Raw genomic sequence first — 23,375 nt, forward strand, 5'->3', positions numbered from 1 at the left:
TTCATCATTGCGCCACAAAGCCTTCATATGGCCCGCCCTTTCCAGCTTCATCTGCTACTACCTTCCATTAAAGTGTGTGCCCAATTTTCAGCTTATCTGGTGCCAGTACTTGCCATTTCCCTTGTGTACTTTTAAAATTCTTTGCTTTTGCTCGGGAAATCTCTGCTTGGAATATAATGGTGAAATTTTACTCATTTTTTCAAAATTCTAGTTAAACATCTCTTCCATGTGTCTTACTGATTTGTCTGTTCCAGCTGTCCCCTTATCCCAAAGTGGGTGTAGAACCATTTCTTCCCTCTGCTTTTTGTGTCCCTTCGTGCATATTATTTAATGTACATGTTAGTTAAGTACACATTTGGGCTCTGGCTAAACCATAAGCTAGAAGTTACATTTTTTTCATCCCTTTGTATCCTCAGCATCCAGTGTATTCACTTGGTATTCAATAAATATTTGAAGGAACCTTAGCTGTTAGACATTAACTTGGAGTGGGAGAAACAAATTATGTAGATTTCTATAATTTAAAAAGTCTTTCTCTGACTCTGATTCATAATGTAATTCTAGAATTGCAATAGAAAGAAAAGTGGAGAAAATTAGATCAGCAGGCACTGTAAAGAGACCAAGTTTCTATTTTGTATTTACAGTCTTATGAATAAGTTTAAGAAACGACCTGTTAACCTGGGCCCATTGGGCAACGCGGAGAAAGTAAATATTGTAAAGATTATTAAACCTATAGAACCCAACTTTTTTCCTTCAACTAGAGATATACTCATTACAAATTAAGGATAAAATGTAACTAGACTTAGCTAAAATGAATAAAATGGCAAATAATCATATAAAACGCACCTTAATATCTCAATCTGAAGCAGATTTTTAACTGTTACTAAGTCTTGCTTGGCAACAGAAAGTCTCCCTATTGATACTGTAAATATTCAAAAATTGAAAAATTTGAAGATTATAACATGCACTAGTGTTTTTAGTCTGTATCCATTCTGTTGCATGATTGGGACAAGGAGTGGGAAAGGTGGCATGTTTTCACAGACCTGTGTGAAGCCACTTTACCAGTATGATACTATGCTGAGGGCATTTGAGTAGCACAGCTGTGGGCAATTAAAGGGGGAATAATACACTTGTACAACACTGCGAAATTTCTTAGTTTATATTTTTCATCTGTAAAATGGCTGAATGGGGGAAAATACCTATTCTGTTAATTGGTGGTGAGAATTAAATGACAACATGCCAAATGTTTACTCAGCACATTGATTTATATACTGTAGACACGGGTGTTAGCTTCTCATCCTGGAATTAATAATAAAAAGAATAGAAGAACTAGGTTCTGGGTTAGCCTAATCATTTCACACCTTTCTCACTAATTCTTCTCTGTATACCTCTTTGTAATTTTGGGCAAAGGATAGGTATCTGGGAAGAGGAAAAAGTTGAGGTGAGGTTGTGGTGGAGGTAAGGTAGGTCTCAGAAACAAATTTCTTCCTAGTTCACTATTTTGCCCTGAGCCAGAAATTCAAAATCACATCTTGTCACAGACTGCCTTTTCCTGATTACAAAGTTGTGTTTGTGGTATATAGATGATAGTGATTGTAAATTTACTTTGTGGTGTAAGATTACCAGTATGATTGGGGTGCCTGTGTGGCTCAGTCGGTTAAGCGTCCAACTTCGGCTCAGGTCATGATCTCACAGTTCATGGGTTCAAGCCCTGCGTCGGGCTCTGTGCTGACAGCTCAGAGCCTGGAGCCTGTTTTGGATTCTGTGTCTCCCTCTCTCTCTGCCCCTCCCTTGCTCACGCTGTCTCTCTCTCTCTCTCAAAAATAAATAAGACATAAAAAAAAAAAAGATTACCAGTATGATTATAGTTACGAAAACTTGAACATAGGGCAAGCAAAATGAGAGTAGAACATTAAAATATAAAGTAGATCCCTCTCATAAAAGCTTTTAACCCAGGGTTACCTTATCTAACATTTGATAACTGGTATGTACCTTCCACTGATACTTTCTATTTTATTTTTCTTCAATAGCAAACCTATTTGTGGAAATAGCATTTGGAGTTAGACTTCTCCATCTGTCAATGCCCATGGGCTGATTTACATTTCATTTATGTGGGCTTTAGTTTTTCAGTCATTGTAATGAGGTTTTTGTTTTTTCTTGGTTCTAATACTCATTCCTGTGTACCTTCACTGTCTATGTCATGATTTATAAGAATACCAACAATACTTTGAGGACCACTGACATTTACTGGGCAAACATGAGCAATCAAGATCAAACTCCTTTTGTAGTTTCTGGCTTGTTTCTTAGTGTAATACTAAAAGCACTCTGATTGTCTTCAGAAAAGTGAAATGACTATGCTTTTCTTGATGACACAGGTGCATAGTAATATGCCTGGCCCTACATGAAAATGGTTCTATGGTTTCCTCTCCTTTTTTGACCATTACTTCTGTTCATTAGTCAACATTGGTTACTCTTACTTGCTGCACTGTGAAAAAGCAGAATGGAAAACAGCCTAATTCATAAGGTTAAAAACTCTTAAAATTACAGTAAACCTTAGTCCATGGATGGATGTCTCCTTCTCAAAGCTTTGCACAACTATTTTTCTTGGTGCTTGAAAGTCTTCCATTGGTGGGCTCATCTTTTATGTGGTAAGTTGATTGTACCACCATACCCAGCCTCTGTGTTCATGAAATATTGCTGAATTAAGCTGTGCATTCTTTCAATATTTTTTAGTTTTCATATTTCCAAGTCTTAAAAAAGTTACTTTGTTCACAAGTTGCTTTTACTAGAATTTTTGATAAATCTTTTGCCCCAAACCAGGTTATTTTTTGCCCATGCTGACCTGGAAAATACTGGCTTCACGAAGAACCTTCATGTTCCATACTTTCATGTTTAAGTTTCTTTCTTAAGGCAGAGTGTGTTAGTTCTTTTTATAAACACCATTGGTAAACATCTTTTATAAAGGAATTATCCAATAACTAAAAACAAACAGGAAGTTATTTTTCTGCAATATTATTTATTTCATTAGTTTTGCTTTTTCTGTGAGCATAATTTCTATCCTGTCTTTAATTACTTAATATTTTAAATGTATTCCAACCACTGAGGCTGTGATACTGTGATTTATAAGAAATCTGTATTTGGTCTTTATCCCTATTCCAGGCAAAGGAATTTAACACCTTTAGAACTTAAGTGTTAAGTGTAATAAAGGTGTCTCTTGATTATATTAATGAGGTGACTTTTGGAAAACTCCTAGGTAACCTAAGGATAGGGGCTGGTTGCCAGAGGAAACAACCATGTGATTAACGGGTTGCAACTTCCAGTCCCCCCTTCTTTATACTTCAGGGGAGAGGAACTGGAAATTGACTTCCATTACCAGTTGCCACTGATTTCTTTAATATGCTATGTAATCAAGCCTCCATAAAATCCCAAAAGGACAGGGTTCAGAAAGCTTCTGGGGTGGTGAACACAAAGAGATGGGGGAAGAGTGGTGTGCCCAGAGAGCATGGAAATTCCCTGCCCTTTCCCCATACCTTGCCTTACTATTTCTTCATCTTACAGTTCCTGAGTTATATCCTTTTATAATTAACTGGTAATCTATTAAGTAAAATGTTTGGGTTGTGAGCTGCTCTAGCAAAATTACCGAGGAGTCATGTGAACATCCAGTCTAATGCTGGTGGGTGAGAAGTACAGGTAACAACCTAGATTTGTAATCGGTATCTGAAGTTTGAGAAGAGGAGGCATCTGCTGGAATTGGATCCTTAGCCTGTGAGATGAGATACTATTTCAAGTACTGTCAGAACTGAATTAACTCCTGAATTGGTGCCAGAATCAAGGAGGCACACATCAATAACTTACCGTGCTACTTCAAGTTGTGCATTTACGGTGTTAGTATAACAAATTAAGAAAAAGTTCTTTCTGGGAACCTTTCAGATACAATTAATTGATCCTCATAGGTCAAAACATTGGTTATTACGTGGCCTTTCAGATATAATGCCCAGTTTCTCTCTCGTTTCCTCCAAGACTTGTCCCGTATTTTTCTCTTAGAAAATCTCATACAGAGATTTGCTTGTTTTATGGCCCAAGTTTGGGGGTCTGTTTTTGTATGGCTGTGGGACAAAATGGATAGTTTTGAGTAACTGGAACAAAAGTCAAAATAATAGGAACTTTGTGATATGTGGAAATTTTACAAAATTTAAATTTCATTGTCCATAAAGTTTTATTGGAACATAGCCATGATTTATGGCTGCTTTCTGGCCCCAGAGCGGATTTGAATTGTTGAAGACAGAAGCCATATAGCCCACAAAGCTTAAAATATTTACTCTACAGCCTTTTACAGAGAAGTTTTGCTGACTCCTGACCTAGCTAATTGTTCACATGTGGTGCAGTCCTCTTCCTTTTCCCTGTGAGAGATCATACTGAGATAATACATGCACAAATACAGCTTTTGCCAAATTTCAAAATCCTCCTATCTGGTTTCTCAAAGAGATGAAAGCTTTTTTCTACTTTGAATCTATCATTAGAGAGACCAAATGGTTTGGATCTCTCAGTTGAATCAGAAATATCTCATCAAGTCTGGAACATTATGTTCCCCATATTAACTATCCCTTTCCATCTTATTTTTAGATGCTCAAAATAGCATATATACCAATTATAAGACAGCAAAATGCTTGTAATTGATAATTTTTATTTAGCTTAGCTCTGTAGTTTCATAAGCTACATTAATTTGTGGTGTTGTAACTTAAACTTTATCATGTCATCTGCTTTACAAAGGAGAACTACACCAAAATGCTATATTCAAAGCAATCCTCTCAAGTATTGGCAGCCAGGAATCACTTTCTTGTGGGTTAGGTATTTTTTAAGACAAATAAAATACTACTTTAGGTTCTTCCTGAAGCTAAAAATGAGGTTGTGTAGGGGGAGAACCATCACCTGCTTTAGGGTTATAATACACTTAAGACTGGGATTCTTATACGTAATGTCACCTGTGCTTCCCTGGAATGGGTTAAGTGCCTTGGGAGGATGATCTATAAATTCTCAAGCCAGGATATTCTAAGAGTGAAAGGGGCACTAAATGCCTGAGGCTGAGGACAGCAGGCACAAATGGGGCCTGTCCTGATTTAACCAGCATAAAAGGCCCCCCTAACTTTAAGAAGAGGCAAGCCTCTGCTCTAATATGCCACCTGTTATTCATTGGTCATAAACAGAAGGGGAAGTTAACAATGCGGTTAGCCTACATAAAAATTTGTCAAACTGATTCTTTCTGAATGTAAACATGAAGTGGCACACCTAAATATTTCATTAACTAGGTTTTTTCTTCATAATTTATAAGCACAAATGACCATTTATGTTGGTCATAATGGGGCCATGATATATTAAACTCCTACCCAAATAATGTAGATTAAAGACTTTGTATTTACTTAAAGAATTGACCACATACTTATAACAGATTATTCAAGAGTCAAGTAGAAAAATAAGGTCAAAAACAAACTTTATTTATATAGGATAAGGATATTAATAACTCAAATATTGAATAAGCTTTGGATTGACTAGAAGTCCATGATTCACAAAGACTATTTTATGGAAGCAGTATAAAACTACATTTGGTTATTTTTCTCAGTTCTCTGGTATTTCTTCAAGCTTGCAAAGATTCAGAACACTTTAACGACAGCTTGTTGAACAGCAATAAAATGAGATGATGTCCTTAGAAGTCAGTCTCTCACAAAAAAGACGTTATATCCAAGTTCTACCAAAGCCCCAGCCAGTAAGGCCCATAAAGGAATGAAGACATAGGACAGATTCATTGTAGTAAACTGTTCCAGTTTAGCACAGAGTGCAAGGCAGAAGGCTAATTTAAGTAACATTGCAATGAGGTACCAGGCTTTTTTTTTAATATTGTGTGATCCATGTCGAGGGTCAAAACCAGACTTACATCGCCCAGCCATTTTCACAATCAGCATGACAAGAAGGATAGTATCAAATATCCAGACTGGAATAAATATGAGGAACCAGTTCCAAGGTGCCTTCTCATCCAGTTTCAACACCAACATGATCAAGAAGAGTAATGTGAAAAGCCAGGTGAGTAGTACTCTCTGAGCCAAGGACATTCTCATTTAAACAGCTTAAAGAGGCTGTTGCAGAGTCGAAAAAAGGGAAATAGACCCTAAGAGAAGGAAAAAAAGTCAAGATTGTTTTGATACCAGAAAAAAAAAAAATCACTTCCATTCCTGGTGAACAAAGCTGGCTCTTCCCCCACTCACAGATTTTCTAATTTTGAAAAATTCTATTCCTTTCAAAACCTGTAAAATTTTGTAGCCATCTTTGACAACATTATATGCACCATTCCTTAAAAACCATGACAAAATACAATAAAATTTTTAGTGTATCAACTGGGCATAAGCTCTTTCAAAATGTCTCAAGAACAGTCTGTTCCTTTTCATTGCGGTCACTGAAGTCCAGGTATTCATAACTTTATTCCTACACCTCAGGGATATTCTTAACCTCTTTTTATACATTTGTACATCTATAAATTTTCATTCAATTTCAAGATGTACTAAGAAAAAGCTTTCAAAATCAAAAGGAGTTTTACTAAGGAGGAAATATACACAAAAAGTAAGATATTAAATAGAATTACTGAAGTAAAGAGGTCATTGGGCTAAAATAATATAGAACATTGATTACACTGGATTTTCACTTAGTTTAATCTATGGGCTGTATATTTTAAATTAAACTTTCTCATTGGAATTCTTAATAAATACCTATTTTCTTATTCTGAAATTTTCTAATACTACTCATTATATATTGTTTGGTTTGTGGTATAGATCATTTTTTTTACTATCTGCTTTCCAATAATCACGATCACTTAAACTTTTGACATTTTGTTACTATTAGATGCTTAATTATTTAATAATTAAGGCCCTTCCTTCCTTCCTTTTCTTTCTTAAAGTAAGTTCTATGCCCATTGTGAGGCTTCAACTCAGGCCTCTGACGGGAAACCCAAAACTATTTTTTATACCCCTGTTCGCTCTTACTGATCTGTATTTATTTTGCGCTAGTACTATATGATTATGATTGGATATGTTCTAGGATATATGCTCTAATATCTGAAAAGCTTACTCCTGGATTTCTTTTCCAGAATATTTTGCCTTTTTATTTTTCACTACTAAAATCACTAATTCTTTAAAAACTGCAATTTTTATTGGGGCTCATTCATCTACAATACATAAGTATAAGCACTTAATCTTCATATACAGGTTTACAGTATGTTCTATACTTGTTCAAGTTTTTTATACCAACCTTGTGACCATTTGGAAAAAGAGTAAGTAGAATGGAAATCAGAAGCCAGACTGCATGCAGTTGGGTAAGGAATTAACAGAAGATAACGAAATGCAAATAGCTGACAGCATATTATTCTTTTGAAACATTTGGAGGAAGAAAAAGATGAAAGATAACAAATAATGAGATTGAAAAAGGGTTGAGAAGAAATTTTTCAGTAAAAGAAGAATCTAAGTATGATTACAAGCTGGGGGAAATAAGCCACAGAGTGATAGACTGAGAGAGAACACTTGATGGAAAGAGGAAATGATCAGAAGGTGGTGGGGTAGGTAGCAAAAGCATGAGGGCTAGGAGTAAAAATGCAGGAAGAAACCAGGAAAAAGTGAAGAAACGGGCTAGATGAATAAAATGCCCTGAATTAGCATGTTTAATTAATTATATTTTAGAACTCTGATATTCTTTGCTACATCTCTACTACTTTAAACAGTGGGTAGCTATCAAAGGGCAAGAACATGTATCTGTTTTATTACAATAGTGACTTAGGGATCTCTAAACTTCCCTCTTCCCCTTATACCCATCTTCTAGCACTCATTTACTTAGCCGGCAGATACTTCATACTGCAGTATGAAAAGCAGATGCTTTTACTCCTAGGAAGGCATTTTCTCTAGGTCTCCTTTCCTGACCAGAGGCTGCCATAGTGGGGTATGGGCTGAATTTGGAAGAGGTGTGAGGGGTGTGTACTGATTATTAACACAAATGGATTTCAAGCTGTAAAGCAAGTTTTCTCAATCCCAAATCAAGATTTCCAATCTATCTGGCCATTTTTGTGAACCTTTAAAAAGTTTATGATAACACACTTGCTTAAATACAACTTTTCCATTATTGGTCACTGGCTGCGTCGGTGTTCATTTTTTTTCCGCATGTTAAGACTGAGTAAGCACCTGGTCATACAAAGGGTAGCTTCACTCAATACAGGCACTTTAGGATTGGATGTGGAAGGAAACAAAGAGCAGTCTTAAGGCTTCAAGTTTTATAATGTGGGATGCAACAAAGTTCTGTATGCACTTATATTAAAATGCCCTCAACTGAGAAGCACTATGACGATAATTAAATGGCGCTTTAAGAATTCTGGTTGTAGAGCTACAACGCTAATTTTACTTTATTCGTTCATAAATCTTCACTAACTGAAGCAATCGTATTTGTTTCTTACTACTACGCTTCTTAAGGAAGGGTGTTGCCTTCTCCAACACAAAAATTTGCTCTACTGAAGTCCCATTTGAGGTGGTTACTTCTGGTACCAGGAAAATAGTTATTAGTTCATAGGCTTCCTCATCCATTGTCAAAACGTTCTGCATCGCCCCAAAATGGAAATTGAAAGGACTCTGCCCACAGTTCCAGCGTCTATTAGTTGTGTGTGCAGGCACTGATTTGCCCACACCACCCCCATTTCCTTCTCTCGCTATCGCCAGTCCTCTTCCACATGAACTCGCCTCATCCCAAAGACAGTTTTGCTCATGGGTCCACAACACAGAATTCCTCTAAATAACGAGTCGCTTTTGAAAAGCCCCTGCTGCAACGGCCTCGGAGAACTTAACCTTCCTTCAGAGGAACAGCGTTCTGCTTACAACTTACATGGTTTTCGGGCCTACTTGTTCCTAGAACTTCGGAATGTTCCTAAACTACCCTCGCCCTTAGTCTTCAAACACCGACGGTCCGCCCTATTCGGACTCTTCCATTCTGTGCTTTGGGCAGCCCCTAGATTTTGAGAGTCGGACGCGGTTTCCTGCACAGGATCCAAAACGCATGCAGACGCCTGGTGCCAAGCAGGTGTCAGTCCTTTTGGGAGGGAGTGGGAGGGGGGTGGGAGGCAGAGAAAAACCCTCCGAGGCTTCAGGAAGCCACTGGCACCGGGAAGGAAAATGCACCTCGGGAGAACGCCGGCCCGGCCCACGGGAGCCCGGGACTCACCTGGCAGCGCCGCTGGCCGGAGAGCGGAATGGGGCCCGAAGATCAGAAAACTCGCCAGTTTCGATCCTTGGCCTTTTCCACGCTTTCTCCTCCATTAAATCCAGAACTCGTCACATGATAATCAAGAAAAAGATCTCAGTTCCGCCTCTCCAAACCACCGCGGCGGAGGCTGTATGTTCTACCTCAGGGCCACGCCCACATCCGGGGCAGGTTCTCACCAGGGCCTACCCTCTCTACCTATAGGTAGAGAGGATGCCAATCTAAGTTCAGAGGCCTTTTTCCCTGTGGTAATTGGACCATTTGGCTGCCAGTGGGAACCAACCGATCTTTTCTTACGTTCGAGTTTGTCAAAAAAGCGGCTGTAAGAGAAGCCACTAGGCCCGCCTCTCTACCGCTACCGGCTAGGAGGAAAGTCAATCTAAGCACAGCCTGGAGTGTCTGTAGTCCCATTGGGCCCACAGGTGCCAATCAGACCAGGCAGCGCTAGGCTCCGCCCCCGAGGGCGCCCCGCCCCTTTTCTCCCCCTCTCCGCCAGCGCGCGGAGACTGCAGGCACCGGCGCAAAATCCTGCGGGATAGGGGGTGGGGCGACAGTTCTGGAGGCTGCGCTCCCGCCGGCAGCCTCGTTGTGACTCCTCCGGCTCCCGCAGCGGCGGCGGCGCTCGCCTCGGAGTCTCCCGCGCGCACCCCAGCCGCCTCCTAGCGGCGCGGCGCCCGCTCCTACGGTAAGAGCCGGCATCACCTCCGTGCTTGGGCGGGCCGTGTGGAGGTCGTTCGGTTCTGACAGAATCCTGGGGATGGAGCAGGACGGAGGAAAGCGGCGGGCAGGATGGAGGTGGGGGCTCCGGGCCAACGCGTCGCCCTCTGCCGCTGGTGACTTCCCCGGCAGCCGCTGGCACCTGCGCGCCGGGGTCAGCCGCGGTCCCCTCCCATCATTTGACCGGTGGCAGAGGCTCAGCTTCCCTCCTCTCGAGCCTTTGCAGTCCTCGAGCCTCGATAGTGAAGGGCCAAAGCCCAGCGCCGCCTCCCGCCCCTCCGCCCCCTCTCGCGGCCCCTCTCCTTCGCTGCCTTCCCCTGGCTCTGTACTGGGGGCGCGTCGGGTCCTGGAGGGCGTGCAGGGGCATCGGGTGGCCGAGCCCATTCTGGCGGGAGAGGTCAGCTAGCGGCCGGAGGAACGGGCTTGGACGGAGGGGGCGACTGTGCGCCTGCTGGACGCAGGTCGGAGGGAGGGTCCCTGCCCTGCACCCACCGAGCAGGCAACAGTTTAGTTTTCTGATTCCAGTACAGACTGCGGAGCGGGTGCCGAAATCCTCAGGGGCCTTCGGGGCTATTTCCCCTCTGGAAACAATACTGCGGTCCAGCAGCTTGCTCTACCTTTTCTTATTTTTATCTGCCTAATGTTGACAGCCAGTATTTTGGTATTGTTCCTTCGAGTCATGACTTCTAAACTCAACATCTCCTTGTATAACTTTGGAGATCATTCTGTCACTGATCCATCACTCTATTTTTAGCCTGACCAAAGGGGGGAAAAAAAAAGAAAGAAAGAAAAGGAACTGCTTTATATCATCATATACTGACTAGGGAAGTGCACAATCTGGAACAATTTATTAATGTCAGCATTTACATACCAAGTAATTTTTAAATTCCTCAATGTATTAAATATTTTGTAATTTACACTCAATGTCTTTGTTTATGGTATATCCTGCTTACTTTGAGGTTATTTTTTGTGTGCTTTGATTTTACAGTTTTTGGTTAGCTTTAGCCAACTAGACTTTTTAAGATTTTTCTTTAAGACTTTGGGTATAGCCGTGGTGTTTGCTCTTGTTTTTAGAGATTATGTATTTTTTGAAAATTTGATTCCTCCCAAACTGGATTCTTTCATAACATTTTTAAAGTTGTAAGGGGGGAATTCTGAGAATTTGGAAACTATGCACTTTAGCCTAAAGAGCTGTAAATTATCACAACAATTTGAAATCCTAACTTCTTGGAGTAAACATTGGTACGTTGAAGAGAAGGAAATGGGTGTCCCCTGTCAGTTGTAGTGGCTCAGCCTCCAGATACCAGAGGAAAGGAATCTAGAGGTTTGGGGAGATTGAGCCATGCCCGAGTCCAGACACAAGGTGGTTCCAGGAAAAATTCTTGCTGGGGAAATAGCTAGCCTCCCACACAGGTTAGTTGTGTGCATGCATGGGATACCATTAAGTTAGGTGTTAGTAAGGTAGGAAATGTCTTTTCTAATCTTTACCACTTTCTGATAGGCATGAAAATGTAATAAGAGGAAAAAGTATGGTGTACCATGGAGGTTTTGCATAGTCAAACCTCGTGGAATAAACTGTTTTTGAGTCCAAACTGGCACTGGACACTTGGCCCTAAAAATGGAGTAGGTTACCTGAGCAATTTTTATTTTTCAATTTAATTTTGTTATTATTTTTTAAATTGTTATTTATTTATTTTAAGTAAGCTCTACGCCCAATATGGGGCTTGAACTCACAACCCTGAGATCAAGAGTCACGTGCTCTACTGACTGAACCAGCCAGGCACCCTGGCCTGACCAATTTTTAAACCATCAGCCTTTTTGCTAGCTCATTTGATACAAAGTTGCAAGGAATTTGTAATGAAAAAGCCTTTACTAAACCAAGCCAAAGAAAACTTACAGTGGCATGTAGAAAAAATGAGGATAGAAAAATAGTCGAATTACTTACATACTATCTCATTTAATCTTTATACTGCTATAGAGTATGTACTATGATTGTCATTCTGTTTTATAGATGAGTTAACCATAACCTAGGTTAACTCATTTGTTCAAGATTTCTCAGGTAATAAGTTGGTGGAGAGGGATTCAAATCTGTACAATCATTACAAAGCCTACATTCCAAGCCAATAGGTTTTGCCACCACAGGGACTTCTTAGAGACCTAGTACAAGGAGACTAATCAGCAGAAAATAATGCTGCAAAATCATAAACTGAGTAAGAATATTGTATGTATTCAGTAACACTTTGAGTCACTGTGTGGTAGGCACTATTAAATGTGTCTGGGGATGTAAGGATGGATTCACCTTCCCTGTCCGTAGTGAGGGAGAGAAATATTTTAACAGGTAATGGTAATAAAATACAATATATATGTTATAAGAGAGTTCTATAGAATTGTGATTTAATGGAAGAGAAATCAGTTGAAGTTTAGACGTACCAGTATTTGAATTCTTGTTTGGGTTTATTGTCCTTTAACATGATAGCAAACCTTTTTGAGCTTCAGTTTCCTTATCTATTAAGTGGAAAGAATATTACTTCAAAGGGGAATAGTAAGTATTAAACAGAATATATAAAGTACTGACACATTGGTAAGCACTGTAAAGAAGACGGTAATTTTCAGAGAGAGTAGAGAAGGGATTGGCGGTTTAGCAGGGAGCTGTCTCTGGAGCCTTAAAGGTCAAGTAGTTTTCATGGTTGGGGAAGGAGGGCATTCCACATAGAACAGGAGGCAGGGTCCTGGAACAGGAATGTGGATTGTTGGGGCACCTGGGTGGCTTAGTCAGTTAAGCATCCGACTTTCGCTTAGGTCATGATCTCGCGGATCGTGGGTTCGAGCCCTGCATCAGGCTCTGTGCTGAGTGCCAGCTCAGAGCCTGGAGCCTGTTTCAGTCTGTGACTCCCTCTCTCTCTGACCCTCCCCTGCTCACACTGTCTCTCTCTCTCTCTCCTAGAAATAAATAAAACATTAAAAAAAAAAAAAGGAATGTGGATTGTTGAAGGAATGGCAAGTAATTGTAGCTTTGTAAAAAAGTATTGTGAAGGCCAAATTTAAATGATAATTGTATATAAATGTGACTGGGCAAGGTGAGTACTACCCAATTTTGGTGGTTGGAAATTGTATACTTAGTTATTTAAATTATAGGACATCTTCAACAGTTTATGCATTGTTATATTTTTATTTAATATTTACCTTTTAATATTTCTTTTCCCCAGTGTCAGTTAAAACTTCATTTCCAAACATGTCCAGCTAAACAGTTTCATTATTTTATTGTGATGTTTCATTCTTAACTGTAAAGGAAGATTTAACACCACTAGAGGCATTTGCACTTAATTTGTGGGATGTCTTTTGGGGTTATTTAAAAAAGGAAAATCTTAAGTGACTGTTACCTTCCTTAAACCCCTTTATCTAGTATGTAGCCACACAGAGCCAATATTGCAAACTACCTTTTGCATATGTTGACTGCTTTTTCTGAATCCAAATGTGAGGCATGATGGTGGGACAGAATGTTTTAAATTGGGACTGTTCTTAAAAATCTGAGAACAAGGTCCCATGCGTGTATCTTCCCTTCAGGTTAGCACAGAACCATAAATGTTTCATTGGACTGATAAATGTCAATCACTTTGTGACCAGAATTATTTGACAAAATCGAAAATATTAAATGACGTTTAGGAAAGCTGCATTTTTGTCCAACGTGTTAGCCTCATACACATTGCCAAAAATGACACAAAATACAGAGATCAGATTTCAGATGAGAAAAACCAACTGCTTTCTAGAACAGGTAGTTTTAGAGCACAGGGAAAGAGTCCTGGACTTCATTCTGAGTAGTGAACAGGAACTGGGCAGGAAATGGCTGTGGCTGCACCACTACCTGATAATAATCATAACATGATTGAATTTGACATTTAATGAGAGGAAGTAAAGGGGGAAAAAGTGCACTGTATGCAGCTTTCCAGTTTCAGAAACAGTAGGAGAAAGGAGCTGTTAAAAGTGTTTCAGCGCAAGTTTTGAAGACATGTAGTAGGCAGTCCTATTTGTTGCATGAATAAAAGCACCTTAGTAAAACATTCAGTAAAACGTGTGTTACAGATAGCAGAAAACTTTTGCTAAGTTACATGGTGCAAGTTTTGGCGCTCTATAGACCTAGTCTCAATTCTTCAGTCCATCAGTTGTGTGATTTTGGACTCATTATGAAATCTTTTCAAGGTTCAGGTTTATTTAATGATAAAATGGAGATACTTATTTTGAAAATTAGATGAGCTAAGGTATGTAAAGCATTTGACACATTGCCTGGCTTATAAGACATGTTAAAAAAAAATGGTGTTGCCCTTATTTGACTAAGTTAAACAGTTGTGTTTTTATTTTAAAAATACAGTTCTCAAATAGAGTAAGGGAAAGTCAAAAAATGGCAAATAAATAAATAAAACCTTAAAACAAGGCAGTAGGATGTTTTACAGGCAATAGGCAAAGTTGAATAAAAAAATTGAAGTTATTGTAGCCACATAGAAAACAAGGGAAAAGATGGAGAGAGGATTTCATATTCTCAGGTTTGTTTTTTTTTTTTTTACTTGAAGAAAGTATGTCAGACTCATTAAACCAGATAGAGTAAATAAATAAAGTTTTACTATTCTAAATGACAAGAAAAAGATAACTGAAATTGGGTCTCTTGTACTATGAGTTTAGTATATGGAAAGGGACTTTCTTTTCTCAGACTCCTTAACTACCTTCTTATCTCTAAAATTCTTTTAACAGATAGAAGCCATTAATTTTACAGTTATAGAGAAGGCTTTAATTGCAGTTCTCCTGGGAGATAGAGCAGCTTAACTACATGTATTTCCTAAGTGTTGATTCCATATGTCCCATTGCCTGCTATATATCTTTTAGACACTGATGTCTAAGTATATCATAGGTTGAAAAATAAACATTATCTTGTTCCCAAATCTGTTTCTTCTCTATATTCCCTGTGCTAATGAATCGTTTTTCTAGTGTTTAAGCCAAGAATCACAGAGTATCCTTACTCTTTCACTCTCCATACCTTTCATGTCTAGTCCGTCATTCTATCTCATCTTTCTTTCTACTAGCTAGCTGTCTGTGTTTTAATCATGTCCTTTCTGAATACTCACCCCTCATTGCCACTGATTTATTTTAGACCTTATGGTTTCTTACCCAGATTCTTGTTTTCTTGGTTTTAATGTAGCTTCATATTAATCAGTTCATATGTTGAAAAATAAACCTATCTTCTTGTTCCCAAATCTGTTTCTCCTCTATATTCTCTATCCTAATGAATGGTTTTTCCAGCGTTTAAGCCAAGAATCACGGAGTATCCTTACTCTTTCACTCTCTGTGCCTTTCATGTCCAGTCAGTCACTATGTCTGATCTTTCTTTTTACTAGCTATCTGTGTTTTAATCATGTCTTGTCCGAACACTCACCCTTCATTGCCAGACCCTCATCGTTTCTTCCCCGGATTATTGTTACCAATTTTCTTGGTTTTAATGTAGCCTCATATTAATTAGTTCTTCCCACAGCTTTCTTCCAGAATGACTTTGCTGAATACTAACATAAATATATTAAAATTCTTAGTGCCAGCACAAGATGATAATTAATATTAGATCCCTCCATGTATCTTAAACTTAATACTAAATGACTTACATACCTGTATCCAGAGTTTCCTTTGTGGGAAAGATTTTAATAACTACTTTAATTTCATTAATAGACAGAGGGCTCTTTAGTTCATTTGTTTTTGAATGAGCATCAATAGTTTGTATCTTTCAAAGAGTTTGTCTACTTTATCTAAGTTGTTAACTTGGCATAAAATTATTCATATTATTCTCTTATTATCTTTTTAATGTTTTAAGATCTGTAGCTGTGTCCCCTCTCTCATTCCTGACTGTTAATTTCTGTATTTTTTTTTCATTGTTTCCTTTTCACTAGAGGTTTCTGTTTTATTGATATTCAGAACAGCTTTTGCTTTCCTTTATTGATTTTCTGCTCTCAATTTCATTGATTTCTATTCTTTGTTTTTATTTTTAAAGTTACTTATTTATTTATTTATTTTGAGAGAGAGAAAGAGGAAGAGAGGCAGAGAGACAATCATAAGCAGGCTCCACGCTGTCAGCATGGAACCTGATGCAAGGGTCCATCTCACTAATCCTGAGATTAGGACCTGAGTCAATTCAAGGTGGGGCATTTAACCAACTGAACCACCCAGGTGTCCTTGATTTGTATTCTTTATTATTTCCTTTTTGCTATTTCCTTTGCATTTTATTTGCTCTTGATTTGCTTGAGTATTACAATCTTAGCTCATTAATTTAGTGTTTTCTGATATAAATGTTTAATTCTGTAAAATTTCCCTCTAAATAGTGTTTGGCTGCATCCCATGAATTTTGATAGGTTGTATTTTTGTTTTTATTCAGTTCAGGAATCCTTGCTGACTTTATTTGTGATTTCTTCTTTGACCCCATTGGTTATAAATGGGTATGTGCATGAGTTTCTAAATATTGGGGGATTTTTCAGATATTGATTTCTGATTTAATTTCACTGTGGTCAAAGAACATACATTGAAAGATTTATTTATTTTTAGTTTTTAAAAATTTATTTTGAGAGAGAGTGTGTATGTGTGTGTGCATGCGAGTGGAAGAGGGGGCAGACAGAGAGGGAAAGAGAGAATCCCTAGCAGGCTCCATGCTCTATTAGCAAATAGCCCCACACGGGGCAAGATTTCACAAACCAGATCAGGATCTGAGCTAAAATCCAAGAGTCAGATGCTTAACTGACCGAGCCACCCAGGCACCCCAAGATTTGAATCATTTTAATTTATTAAGAGACAGTTTTATTGCCCAAAATATGGTCCATATCGGTAAATGATTCATGTGCACTTGAAAAGAAAGTTGGGTGGAGTGGGCTATAAATGTTAGATCAAATTTATTGATAGAATTTCTCAAGTCTTCTTTATCCTTACTGATTTTATGTCTACTTGGTCTGTCAGTTTTTGAGATGAGGGTATTGAAATCTCTGAATATAATTGTGGATTTGCCTATTTTTGCTTGAACTTCCATCAGTTTGGCTTTATATATTTTGAAGTTCTGTTATGAGATGTGTGCATGTTTAGGATTGTTGTGATTTCTTGACAGATTGGATCCCTTTATCATCGTGAACTGACTCTCTTTATTTCTGGTAATCGGCTTTGCTCTGCAATCTACTTTGTCAGTTTTGCCTTTCCAGCTTTCTTTCTTTTTTCTCCCACCTTTCTTTTGATTGGTATTAGCATGGTGACTCTTTTTCCATTTTTTTACTTTTATCTATTTATGTGTTTATATTTGTAGTAGAGTTCTGGTAGTTAGCATTTAAGTTCAGTCTTATTTTCTTACCCAGTTTCCTTTTCTTTTTAATTTAGACCATTTATATTTAATATGATTATTGACATTGCTGGGTTTAAATCTACTGTCTTGCTGTTTGTGTTTTATTTGTCCCAGCTGTTTTTTGTTTTTGCTCTTTGCCTTCTTTTGTATTACTTGCATATTTTTTATGACTCTCCTTTATCTCTCTTTTTTTTTTTTTTTTTGGCTTATTTATTATCTGTACCTTTTTTGCTGTATTTTGTTTTTTGGGATTTTTTTGTTTGTAGTATTTATATAAACATTTTTTTTCATATTTTTATTTATTTCTAGGAGAGAGAGAGAGAGAGACAGTATGAGCAGGGGAGGGTCAGAGAGGGAGACACAGACTCTGAAATAGGCTCCAGGCTCTGAGCTGGCAGTCAGCACAGAGCCTGATGCAGGGCTCGAACCCACAAACTGTGAGATCATGACCTAAGTGAAAGTTGGACGCTTAACTGACTAAGCCACCCAGGTGCCCCTATATAAACATTTTTAACTGATTAGTCTATTTTTAACTTATTAGTCTAATACCACGTCACATATTATGTAAGAACCGTATAATACTGTACTTCCATTTTTCCTTCTCATTCTTGTGTTGTCATACAGTTTAGTTCTACGTATGTTTAAATCACACAATATATTTTTAGTTTTATAAGCTTTAAATGGAAATTCTCTTTTAAGTATTTAAAAATAATTTTTAGGAAAAAGGCTTTTATATCTACCCTCATTTGTCCCATTTTCAAGGCTATGGATTCCTTTCAAATTCCTTTTCCATCTGGTATCATTTTCCTTCTGCCTGAATAATTTCCTTTAGCACGTACTGTGAGTTGAACTACTGCTGATGAATTCTTTCAGCTTTCATATGTCTGAAAAAAAATGTGTTTTTTTTTGTACTTCAGTTTTCAAATATATTTTTGCTGGGTATAGAATTCTAGATTGACAGTCTCTTTGTTGCTGGACTTTAATGATATTACTTTAATGATAGTCCACTATCTTCTCATTTTTCTGGCCTGAAATCTACTGTTACCTTTAATTCTTTATACTGAAAGTGTCTTTTTTCTCTGGCTACCTTTTTTTTTAAGTTTATTCATTTATTTTAATAGCGAGCACAAGTTGAGTAGGGGCAGAGAGAGAATCCCAAGCAGCCTACGTGCTTTGAGCGCAGAACCCAATGGGGGGCTTGTAGACATTGTATTTTTTATATCTAGAAGTGTGATTTGAATCATGTTTATATCTTCCACCATCCTTAACAGTGCTCATGCTTTTGTCTTATACTTTTTTGAATAAATGGAGTTTATAATAGATGGATTTTTTTAGGTTGTGGTTAAAACTACATAAAATTTACCATCTTAGCCATTTCACCATTTTTAGTTAAGCAGTTCAAGAGTGTTAAGTATATTAACATTGCTGTGAAACAACTCTCTGGAACTTTTTGATTTTACAAATCTAAAACTCTATACCTATTAAATAACTCCTCTTCTCTCCTTCCCCCAGACGCAGGTAGCTACCCTTCTACTTTCTGTCTCTATGAATTTGGCTATGCTAGACACCTTGTATAAATGAAATCCTGTAGTATTTGTCTTTTTGTGACTGGTTTATTTCATTTAGCAAAATGTCCTCAAGATTCATCCATTTGTAGTTTATGACAGGATTTCCTTTAAGGCTAAATAATATCTTATTGTATGTATATACAGTATCTTCTTTATGCAGTATCCTAGAATTTGGCTTACTTGTACTTCTTGGTTATTGTGGATTACTGCTGCTCTCAACATGGGTACACAAGTATGTCTTCAAAGACCAAGCTTTTCCTTCTTTTGAATATATACCCAGAAGTGGGATTGCTGGATTTATATAGTAATTCTACTTCTTATTGTTTGAGGAACCTCCATACTACTTTCCATACTGATTGCACCATTCTACCATTTCACTAACAGTACATAGGGCTCCAGTTTTTCTATATCATTGCTAACACTTAATTATTTTCTGTTTTGTTGATAGTAGCCATCCTACTGGTTGTGAGGTAATATGTCATGATTTTGGTTTGTATTTCCCTGATGCTTAGTGAGTTGATCAGCTTTTCATATGCTTGTTGGCCATTTGTACATCATCTTTGGAGAAATGTCCATTCAAGTTCTTTGCCCATTTTTTAATTGAATTATTTGTTTTTTTGTTGTTAAGGAGTTCTTTATAAATTCTGGCTATTAACCCCTTATCAGATACATAACTTGAAAATATTTCCTCCTATCCTATTGATGTTTTTCTCTGTTGACTGTATCCTTTGATGCACAATAGTTTTTAAGTCTGATATAGTCCAGTTTACCTATTTTTGCTTTTGTTGTCTGTGCTTTTTGTGTCATAGGTAAAAAAAAAAAAAAACAAACCATTGTCAAGTCCAAAATCATGAAATTTTCCCCCTAAATTTTCTTCTAGGATTTTTATAGTTTCAGGTCTTAGGTTTACATCTTTATCCATTTTGTGTCAATCTCTGTATGTTGTATAAGATAAAGGGCCACCTTCATTCTTTTGCATGTGACTATCCAGTTCTCCCAGGCATCAGTTGTTAATGAGTCTGTCCTTTCCCCATTGAGAGATCCTGGCATTCTTGTTAAAGATCATTTGACCATATATGTGATGTTTATTTTTGGACTCTGTTCTATTTCATTGGTCTTTTTGTATGCATTTATGCCAGAATTACACTGTTTCGAATGGTTTGAAATAAATTGTGAGTCCTTCAACTTTGTTCTTCTTTTTCAAAATTATTTTGGCTATTTGGGGTCTTTTGAGATTCCAAATGATTTTCAGGATGGATTTTTGTATTTTTGCAATAAAAAATGCCATGGAATTTTCTTAGAGATTACATTTAATCTGTAGATCACTTTGGATAGTGTGGACTTCTTAATAATCCTAAATCTTCCAATCCATGACATAAGGTTACTTTCCATTAATTTTTCTCTCATTTACTTTTTTTGCAGCACTATTTTATACATAATAGCTGTAATGTCCTTCCTTACTAATCCTATCACTTTTGTCATTTCTGGGTCCATTTTGAGAATGATTTTTCTTCTTATTATGGATTGTATGTTCCTATTTCTTTGCATGCTTGCTAATTTGTGTTTCAATGTTAAACATTGTGAATTTTGTTATTTAGAAATGCCTTTCCTTTGTATGATTTTAAATTTTTGAAGTTTCTTCTGGGACACAGTTAAATTACTTAGAAACAGTTTAATTTTCCAAGGCTTGCTTTTTAAGCTTTGTTAGGTGAGGCCTGAGCATCTTTTAGTATAAGGTTAGATTGTTCCTAGTACTGGCATAATCCCCTCCTGAGCTTTAGCTGTGGCCCCTTGTTATAGGATTTCTTCACTGTATGAACTCATCATTCCTTTGTGAACTTCAGTAGTAACTGTTCTGATTGCTTCATTCTGGTGATTCTGTCTCTGGCTTCCTTACATACATATGCTGATCAGTATACAGCCAGAGACTTATGGGGAATGTTCTGCAGAACTCCAGAACTTTTTTTTTTTTTTGGCTGCTTTTTCCTCTCTGGTACTTTGCCCTTGGAACTCTGGCTATCTTGGTGTCAATGAACTTTCTTTCTTTCTTTTTTTTTTTTTTAAGTAGGTTCCACACCCAGTGTGAAGCTCAAACTCACATTCCTGAGGTCAAGAGTCATGTGCCCTACAAACTGAGCCAACCAGGTACCTGATTGTTTTCTCAAATTGGGGAGTCTGTTTGGCTCTGGTTTTCCCATCTTAGTACTGCATCCTGAAAACTCTACAGACACAACACTAGCGAAATTGGAGGAGTTACTCTTGTTTCCTCTTTCAGAGATTGTGCTACCTGCTCTCCAATATTTGAAAACTTTTTATACTCTTTTGTCCATGTCTTTGTTATTTAAGATGGGAAGATTAATGTGGTCCCTGATCCTCTCATCATGGTTAGAAGTGAAAGTCCCTGTTGGGGCACCTGAGTGGCTCAGTTGGCTAAGTGTCCAACTTCAGCTCAGGTCACGATCTTGTGGTTCCTGATTTTGAGCCCCATGTCAGGCTCTGTGCTGACACCTCAGAGCCTGGAGCCTCCTTTAGATTCTTTGTCTCCCTCTCTCTGTCCCTCCCCTGCTAGTTCTCTCTCTCTCTCTCTGTCTCTCTCTCTCTCTCTCAAAGAATAAACATTAAAAAAGAAGGAAAAGAAATGGAAGTCCCTATATATTAAGTTTTAAAGTCATAATTTAAATGGAAAGTACATAAAGTACCATTTTTTAAAAGTCGTTTTAATTAAATCCTATGATTTCATAATGTATTAGCTTTGCATAGTCAGAACCGAAGGGTACCATATGTTTTGACTGGGGAAATGTATTTACGTTCATCTTCTCAGCATTCCTATTTCATTTAAAACCAATGTAGGAATGTATAATGAGTTAAAAGGTGAGCAATTATTTGCATTTTCTTCTTTTATAAATCCAGTTTTTATGACAAAAATTGTGTGAGTGTGAAACACATGACTAGGGGAAGTTAAATCTCTAAGTGTAATAATTCAGTTTTTATCATCATTGGGAAATATTTGCAACAATGACTAAAAATACTGCTATGATCCAGAGTTATCTTTTATATTTTGAGCAGTCATTTTAACTTAACCTTTGAAGTAATGTGTATTAAACAGTATTAAAAATATCTGGAGGAAACAGGCTTTAAGATACTAGAAGAGGGGCACCTGGGTGGCTCAGTCATTAAGTGTCTGACTCTTGATTTCAGCTCACGTCATGATCTCAAAATTCGTGAGTCCTACCCCCACATTGGGCTGTCTACTGTCAGCATGGAGTTTACTTGAGATCCTCTGTCCCCGCTCTCTCTCTTTCTCACTCTCTCAAAAATAAACATTAAAAAAAAAAAGATATTGGAAGCATGTATCTAAAAATCTGTCTCCTCATTGATCTTAGGTAACTGAAGTGACCTTTTTCTTTTGATGGAGGTGAATTTGTAAATTTGTAAAATTAAAATACAGGGATGGTTTTCTTGTGCTTATCCTATTCTCTATCACTGCAACCACACTAAATGAGAAAATAAGTTTAATTATAAGAGGAAGGCTTTGGGGTATGTGGGTTGCTCAGTCAGTTGTGCGTCTGACTCCTGATATCAACTCAGGTTATGGTCTCACAGGTTCATGAATTAGAGTCCCACATCGGACTCTGTGCTGACAGCATGGAGTCTTTTTGGGATTCTCTCTCTCTCTCTCTCTCTCTCTCTCTCTCTCTCTCCCCCCCTCTGTCTCTGTCTCTGTCTCTGTCTCTGTCTCTACTCCTCCTCTGCTCATATTCTCTCTCTGCCTCAAAATGAATAAAGATTAACTTAAAAAATAAGAGGAAGGTATTATGTATATTTAGTTGATAGTTCATGTATAGAAAATTTACATTAAAAAGGAGGTATTTAAAAACTGAATTAAAGCTTATTGTAGCTTTTTGATTTTTTGTTTTGACATAATTTCAGGCTTGAAGGAAAAAATGTAAGAACAGTATAAAGAATTTCTTTGTACCCTTAGCCAAGATTAACTGTATATTAACACTGTCCTACATTTGCTTTATCCTTTTTATCTATATAGATGGACACATATGTATTGCTTTTTTCCTAACTCATTAGAATTCTGATACTCCTTTTCTCTATATACATCAGTATTGTTTCCTGAAAGCCAGGTGATTCTCCAATGTAAGCAAAGTACAATGATCAAAAATCAGGAAATTAACATGGATACAATACTATTATCTAATCTGCTGGTATTAGTCATATTTCACCAATTGTCACAGTACTGTCCACTTAGCAAAAGAAAATCCGGGATCACATGTCTCTTAAGTTTCCTTTAAGCTGGAATATTTCTTAAGCCTATATTTGTATTTCCTGATATTGACATTTTTTTAAGTGTTAAGATGTTATTTTGTTGAATGTCCTTCCATTTTAGTTTGATTGATCTTTCTCCCAAAATTAGATTCTGGTACTATATTCAGGACAGGAATACCACAGATATA

The 23,375-nt window shown here is 37.5% G+C and overlaps 2 protein-coding genes across 4 annotated transcripts in view; one reads left to right on the forward strand and one right to left on the reverse strand.

The window, feature by feature from the left end:
• Positions 1-5,468: 5,468 nt before the first annotated feature.
• Positions 5,469-9,430, reverse strand: TMEM60 (transmembrane protein 60). Its single transcript, XM_077746970.1, has 2 exons — positions 9,238-9,430; positions 5,469-6,157 (listed from the first exon to the last, which is right to left on the reverse strand). Exon 2 carries the CDS (start codon positions 6,105-6,107, stop codon positions 5,706-5,708), a length of 402 nt encoding a protein of 133 aa, XP_077603096.1. The 5' UTR covers positions 6,108-6,157; positions 9,238-9,430; the 3' UTR covers positions 5,469-5,705.
• Positions 9,431-9,802: 372 nt separating this feature from the next.
• Positions 9,803-23,375, forward strand: part of PHTF2 (putative homeodomain transcription factor 2) — a 127,745-nt gene continuing 114,172 nt past the window's right edge. For all 3 annotated transcript variants that reach the window (XM_077746963.1, XM_077746964.1, XM_077746965.1), the window contains exon 1: positions 9,803-9,961. The gene's annotated coding sequence lies outside the window, so the exon portion shown is untranslated. The remainder of the gene's footprint in view (positions 9,962-23,375) is intronic.

The sequence above is a fragment of the Crocuta crocuta genome, unplaced genomic scaffold, assembly GCF_008692635.1.
Source record: "Crocuta crocuta isolate KB4526 unplaced genomic scaffold, BGI_CrCroc_1.0 scaffold396, whole genome shotgun sequence".
Lineage (NCBI taxonomy): Eukaryota > Metazoa > Chordata > Mammalia > Carnivora > Hyaenidae > Crocuta > Crocuta crocuta.

What these genes read in the sequence shown, in the direction of transcription:
- TMEM60 (XM_077746970.1), bottom strand. Translation starts at nt 6,107, where the DNA reads ATGAGAATGTCCTTGGCTCAGAGAGTACTACTCACCTGGCTTTTCACA.